At 36.5% G+C, this 7,483-nt stretch overlaps 1 protein-coding gene and 2 pseudogenes across 1 annotated transcript; all 3 read left to right on the top strand.

The window, feature by feature from the left end:
• LOC126681718 (chloroplast envelope membrane protein-like) overlaps positions 1 to 430 on the top strand; it is a 1,668-nt pseudogene extending 1,238 nt beyond the window's left edge.
• Positions 431 to 607: 177 nt separating this feature from the next.
• Positions 608 to 1,627, top strand: LOC126682483 (cytochrome f-like; annotated as a pseudogene).
• Positions 1,628 to 3,226: 1,599 nt separating this feature from the next.
• Positions 3,227 to 3,820, top strand: LOC126681717 (ATP synthase protein MI25-like). The gene has a single exon (XM_050377269.2). It carries the CDS (start codon positions 3,227 to 3,229, stop codon positions 3,818 to 3,820), a length of 594 nt encoding a protein of 197 aa, XP_050233226.2.
• The last annotated feature ends 3,663 nt before the right edge of the window (positions 3,821 to 7,483 follow it).

Below are 7,483 nucleotides of genomic sequence, written 5' to 3'. Positions count from 1 at the left end.
CATCCATATGGTTTTCCACTTCTCAATAAATATAATTTGTTTCATTATTCTAAGCGGTTATTCTATTTTAAGTAATGAAGAACTTATTATTCTTAATTCTTGGGTTCAAGAATTCTTATATAACTTAAACGACACAATAAAAGCTTTTTCCATTATTTTATTAACCGATTTATGTATAGGATTCCATTCACCCCACGGTTGGGAACTAATGATCGGCTCTGTCTACAAAGATTTTGGGCTTGCTAATAACGATCAAATTATATCTGGCATTGTTTCCACTTTTCCAGTCATCCTCGATACAATTTTCAAATATTGGATTTTTCGTTATTTAAATCGTGTATCTCCGTCACTTGTAGTGATTTATCATTCAATGAATGACTGAAAAATGATCCATGAATCCAATTAGAATGTTTGTTATTTTGTACATAAGTAAAACATTTAAAATCTTATTATCAAAACAAAACCTTACTATATACTATATAATCCATTTATAAATTTATAATAGAATATATCTTTCTTTTTTCTATACATCCAAATGACTCTCTTCCTATATTTAATTTCTATTTTAGTAAAAAAAAATTAGTAAATAGCAGTATCGTGAATAGGGAACTATGCGAGCGACCTACCTAATTTTATTGTAGAAATTTTCAGAATCAATGGTTGGGCCATGCAAACTAGAAAGACCTTTTCTTGGATAAAGAAAGAGATTACTCGTTCCATTTCCGCATCACTCATGATATATATAATAACTTGGGCATCTATTTCAAACGCATATCTCATTTTTGCACAGCAGGGTTATGAAAATCCACGCGAAGCAACTGGCCGTATTGTATGTGCCAATTTTTATTTAGCTAATAAACCTCTGGATATTGAAGTTCCACAAGAGGTACTTCCTGATACTGTATTTGAAGCAGTTGTTCGAATTCCTTATGATATGCAATTGAAACAAGTTCTTGCTAATGGTAAAAAGGGCGCTTTGAATGTGGGGGCTGTTCTTATTTTACTTGAGGGGTTTGGATTAGCCCCTACTAATCCGATTTCGCCAGAGATGAAAGAAAAGATAGGAAATCTGTCTTTTCAGAGTTATCGTCCCACAAAAAAATATTCTTGTGATAGGTCCTGTTCCTGGTCAGAAATATAGTGAATTTACCTTTTCTATTCTTTCTCCAGACCCCGCTACTAAGAAAGATGTTCATTTTTTAAAATATCCCGTATATGTAGGCGGAAACAGGGGAAGGAGTCAGATTTATCCCACGGAAGCAAGAGTGACAATACGGTTTATAATGCTACAACAGCCGGTATAGTAAGCAAAATCATACGAAAAGAAAAAGGAGGGTACGAAATAACTATAACGGATGCGTCAGACAGACGTCAAGTGATTGATATTATACCTCGAGGACCAGAACTTCTTGTTTCAGAAGGCGAGTTCGTCAAACTTTATCAACCATTAACGAGTAATCCGAATGTAGGTGGATTTGGTCAAGGGGATTCAGAACTAGTACTTCAAGACCCATTACGTGTCCAAGGCCTTTTGTTCTTTTTGGCATCGGTTATTTTGGCACAAATATTTTTGGTTCTTAAAAAGAAACAGTTTGAGAAGGTTCAATTGTCCGAAATGAATTTCTAGATCTGGTAATTTATTAACATCAAGTTCTTAAAACGAATTAAAGTTGGTAATTAGCAATTATATTATATATGATAAAAAAAATTGAGGAGCTATTTACTTTTTAAAAATTGTTTTCTACAAGACCAGATTTTGGAAATTATTTGTACCATATTTCTAGTCATAATATGTATATTGGTAAGAAGACTCTTTGAATGTATCCCCTCTTATGTATTTTTTTAATCTCATTTTTAGAGTCTAAATAAAATTATCAAATAAAAGGGGGAGCCGTGCGATTATCTTATTATTTTATTGTCAGATTTAACTGCCATAGGGTGGATCAATAGCTTTTTTCTATACTAATAGAATCCAATTTGACTAGATACTAAGCATAAGAATAAGATAAGTAAGCGGAAAAGTAAAGGCTAAATGAGGGATAACAAAGGATTCTAGTAAGAATTTGTTTTTTATTCGTATTCCTAGTTTTTGACACAAGAAAAGGAATTTTCCATATCCTTTTCTTGAGTCAAAATAATAATGATTCTTGATCCCATCCCTCAAAAATGACCATCTTTAGTTTATATTTTTCCTAGGTTTCTCATAATTTTATTTTCCGTTTTCTATGTATTTTTAAATTTTATTTTATATGTATAAATTCAATTAGGTTTTTTTTACGTAACAAACAACTAGTCGACAAACAAAAAAAAGAAAAAGAAAGGGAAATTTTTGGAGTAAATACTGATGAACTTAAAAAAAACGATTTTAATTTTTTGAGATACTAAAATAAATAGAATAAGGTTCTATTAGTTTTTCTATTAGTCTAGAAAAATGGGTATGATATTGGATCAATAGAAATTTAGAAAATATTATAGTATGCCGTCTAGAAAAAAGAAATCGAAGAACTCCTCTTATAACTTTGATTTGAAAGTATCAATAGATACTGTCGAAGAACAAATGTTCTAAATAAAGTAATTTCGTTATTTTTTTTAAAAACACGATCCAAAAATAAGTTTAATAGATATTTTTGAAATATTTGAAATATATGAGAAAAAGGACAATCCGTTTTATCAATTGACTTTATCACTTATACGAATAAAGTATTATGTTTATTAAGAACTCAACGGACCCCCCTTCTCCGTCTGATTCGAGGTCGAGAGGGTCCGTTGAGTTTTTACGCTTTCATGTCTACAACTCAGTTCACTGCCGATCATTAGTTCCCAACCGTGGGGTGAATGGAATCCTATAAATAAATCGGTTAATAAAAGAATGGAAAAAGCTTTTACTGTGTCGCTTAAGTTATATAAGAATTCTTGAACCCAAGAATTCAGAATAAAAAGTTCTTCATTACTTAAAATAGAATAACCGCTTAGAATAATGAAACAGATTATATTTATTGAGAAGTGCAAAACCATATGGATGTGATCCTCATTGTGCATCTTGATCAATTGGATCGTTTCTTTGTGGACTCCGATACAAAACTTTTGTAGACGTGTTGCCGGATATTCCTTTATCATTTCGTCTAAGTGAATGAGTTCCTCTAATTCTATGAACTTTTCTAGAATACTTTTTTCTTGGATATCATTTAAAAAGTCCTTTCCTAAAAGGTAGAGAGAAGCTTTCTAAATGAGATTGAGTTCCACGAATATGCAGGCTAGAAAGATGTTATTTGCTGCTATTCTATTTATTTGTGCATTAAGTTTGAAGAAGATCTCAATCTATAATGAAGAAATGATAGTAGCTCGTTGTTTTATAGGCTTTATCATATTCAGTCGGAAGAGTTTAGGTAATACTTTCAAAGTGACTTTCGATGGGAGAGTCCAGGCTATTCGGGAAGAATCGCAACAATTTCCCAATCCTAACGAAGTAGTTCCTCCGGAATCCAATGAACAACAACGATTACTTAGGATCAGCTTGCGAATTTGTGGCACCGTAGTGGAATCATTACTAATGGCACGCTGTGCGCCTAAGTGTGAAAAGACAGTGCAAGTTTTGTTATGCCGAAACCTAAATGTTAAGTCAGCAACACTTTCAAATGCCACTTCTTCCCGTCGCATCCGTCTTCAGGACGATCTAGTCACAGGGTTTCACTTCTCAGTGAGTGAAAGATTTTTCCCCGGGTGTACGTTGAAAGCTTCTATAGTAGAACTTATTCGAGAGGGCATGGTGGTCTTAAGAATGGTTCGGGTGGGGGGTTCTCTTAAGAATAAAGAAGATTAATGGAATCTAATTCATTTCATGCTAACAGAAGACGGATCCAATACCAAGACGACTTCTTTCTTAGGAAGTGCAGCAAGTACTTGATCAATTAAAAGTTGGGGAGCCCCCGTTTTCTTCCAGAAGAAGCAGGAGCCTTGTGCATTGATTATCGGGCGTTCAACAAGGTAACCTAGCCATCCCTATGTTAATAGGAGCAGGACTCCTACTTTTTCCGGCAGCAACAAAAATGATTTGTCGTATGTGGGCTTTTCCAAGCCTTTTCTTGTTAAGTATAGTCATGGTTTTTTCAAGCGGCTTGTTTATTCACCAAAAAATAGCAGTTTTATTTATCAATATATTTGGTCGTGGACTATCAATAATAAACCTGAAAAAGATGGATTGTTTTGTGAAAGAATTTTTGGGCCTATAAAAAGTGGAATTTGTACTTGTGGAAATTCTCGAGTAATCAGAAATGAAAAAGAAGACCAAAAATTTTGTGAACAATGGGGAGTCGAATTTGTTGATTCTCGGATACGAAGATATCAAATGGGCTACATCAAACTGGCAATGCCCAATAACTCATGTATGATATTTAAAACGTCTTCCTAGTTATATTACAAATCTTTTAGATAAACCTCTTAAAGAATTAGAAGGTCTAGTATATTGCGATGTGTGATTTGATCGAAATTCTGATTTGACGGTTTTGGAATGAAAGAAAAACTGTCATCCCAAAAGAAATGGGATGTCCTGGATCTGACATGTCTCTTGAGAGGAGTAACATGAAGCTCATAATTATGGGTGTCTTCAATACTCCCTAATAAAAAATTGGTCTATGGTCGTTGTAGTAACAAATAAATAGGAATTCCTAGTTTTACCTCGTGAAAACCGACTTCTTTCTTTTTTTTCTTTTTAAAAATAGAAAGAAACTATGTTTATACTCAAGTAATCAACTATGTCATGGTTACGGGAGTCTATACATCGCATATAGGCTTTAATAACATCGTGGCATAACCATCAAGGTGAGTTCAGGACCTAAGAGATCGAATAGAAAGAGACATCGACAAATAAATCCCCTATGATATGAATTCTAGGATACTAGAAATTTCTCGTTCGAAAGGAAGTAGACTACTCAAGAATTTCACATTTCATTTAGGTCGTAATTGTGAAAATTGAATAAGTTGTGATAATTGAATAAAGAATTCAGAAATTCTAAAAAAAATGAAAAATATGGAAGTCGACATTCCATTCCCCTTAGTCGTAGGTGCTCGTTCTATTTTGATTTGAATGGGTCGGGTCTCCCGAACGATCATAGTACGGCCGCCCATCTAATATCAAATCAATCGGTAGATCTCACCCCCCATACCATAGAAAAAGGGATAGCGTATCTACAGAAGAGAGAGTACAGGCCCTTACCCTTAATTTTGTTTAGACGCAGCTCGAATGCCTTTACGCTATAGGCTGTGTTAAGCATACTTCTTAGACAAAAAACAAACTATTTTTCCATGACAACAGTCGCGACTATAAAGGGCAGGGCAGTAAGCTCTCTATCAACAACAGGGGGGTTGTTCTCCTTTGTCAACTCCTTGCTTGTGTCGTTGACTTTGTCAACGCTACTAAGGACCGAGGCGAGCGGAATTCAGTAGAGGCTCGAAAAGGGACTTACTAAGCGAAGGGCCGAAGGCGGCTTTGCTATTTATCCTACTATACTACCGAAGGGGGGCGGGCAAAGCTGCAAGGAGATATTGTGGCTTTCTTCGTTCTCATGGCAGAGTGAGGGGTGCTATCCATCCGCCAATAGAGCCGGTTTTAGTGAGATCCGCTCATGCATGAGGGGCGGCAAAAGACGGCTTTGCCCATGAGTTAGCGATCGAGCGAAAAAGGACCTGTTGGCTTCTTTCTAGAGCAGAGCAGCCTTGCTCGTAGCTCCCTATCGATATATATTAAAGGGGATAGGATAAGGGGTGAAAGAAAAAGAAGAAGCAAGTCTTGAGGGAATAAAGAGCCACCCTTAGGTGGTTCTGCGCCAAGTGCGATTGTCCTTCCTTTATAGATTGAACTACCGTAACTCCAATCAACCAACAAAGTAAATTCCATACTCAAAGTTGAGTTACCGTACAAACTCAATATCTATAAAAACGAAGGCGGAAGAGTTTTTACTGAAGCCAAAAGGTATCCTAAAGGAATGGTAGCACCACAATCCACCTAGACGCGGCCATCATAAATGGTTTGTGCGACGGCGGCGGAGGCAGGTTCGGGATAATTCAGAAAAAGAGAAAAAAAGAAGAAGATTGAATTATCCCAAACCTCCCTCTTAAAACATTTCCAAAAACTCGAGTTTTTTTTCTTTCTTATTCTTTCGGTGAAGCCTCCTCTCTAGGTTCTTCTTGCAGCCTTATCTCTTTAATTAAAAAAAATGGATTCCCGCATCGGAACAACACCTAGTTACTATACTAGATTTAGCCAATTCGGGTGTGGATGGGGATTCTCCAATTGATTCTACAGATTCGAATCTGGGTTCCCCTGCACATAAAGATATGGATAAGGATGCCGATTCAGATGCGGCTAGAAAGGCTCGTTTGAGTGATTAATAAACCCTCGTTGGGATAAAAGGGTTTCATTCTCTACTTGCTTATGGGAATGCTATTTCGAGAAATGCTGCTTCACGATAAACTAGATATGTTGCGAGATAAACTGGATATGTTAGTTTGGCTGATGTTGGTTTGGATGCTTACCTAATCTTTTTCCACCGACCTCGGTTCGGTTGGCTCTTTGAGATCAACTGAACAGGTTGTTAGCGCTCTCTCCTCCGGTTCTAAGACCTCCGATCTTAGAAATTTGAAAATTTCCTTTTGCTATTTAACTTCCCCATAGAGCCTATGGTAAGTTTGTAAACCATTAAATTTATACTAGGGGCCTTCACGGTTTGATAATCATGTGTTACAGGCCGCGGAAACTCTTTCACTTGAAAAATAGATGCCATATAGCCAATGAAATTACTATGAAATTTCATAGTTGATTCATTCAATAAGGACCACGAGAGAATCTCATAGTATATTTAATCATGTCGTTCCTTGAATTGAATTGAATGAAAAAAAAAAGCAGCTGATTGGTAATTAATGTGCGCTCCTGTAGGAGTCGAACCCACCACATAGGCTTTTTCCTTGTTCTGACCAAACAAAAAAAGATGATTGAGACTAAGTCAGCTTCTGTATTCAGACTTCCTAATCTAACTGCCTCCTCGGCTTGGCGGGTTGTCTGTCTTGGTTGACCTTACGGCCGAGCCAGGACTTGCCCTGAAGACGACCTGTTCGAACCTGATATATAGCTGGAAAATTGGGGGGAATGTGTTAAGCAAAGACAATAGGTGTCTTAATACACAGCTTACCCTAGGATGCATGAGAGCTAGATATACTGACTATGCTCGAAAGAGGGAAGAGAAAGCTCTTTTTTTTTTTAGAAGTGATCAATACAAAACTAAAAGCAGGTGGGGTTAGGCCTGGGAACTGGGGGGATCACTCGGGCTTAGATTGCCCCAAAACCGCGCCTTAGGGAGGGCAGACAAGCTTTGCTCGCCAACTTCGCTAACAAAGTCCCAGAGTGGTGCCTGGTCAACAGAATGGGAAACTACTGGGTCAGATTTCAACAGATCAAAGTAACGAACTCAGTAGTAAACAAGTTGAAGAT

The sequence above is a fragment of the Mercurialis annua genome, linkage group LG5, assembly GCF_937616625.2.
Source record: "Mercurialis annua linkage group LG5, ddMerAnnu1.2, whole genome shotgun sequence".
Lineage (NCBI taxonomy): Eukaryota > Viridiplantae > Streptophyta > Magnoliopsida > Malpighiales > Euphorbiaceae > Mercurialis > Mercurialis annua.
The sequence above is the reverse complement of the archived record's forward strand: the minus strand, read 5'-3'. Positions and strand labels throughout refer to the sequence as shown.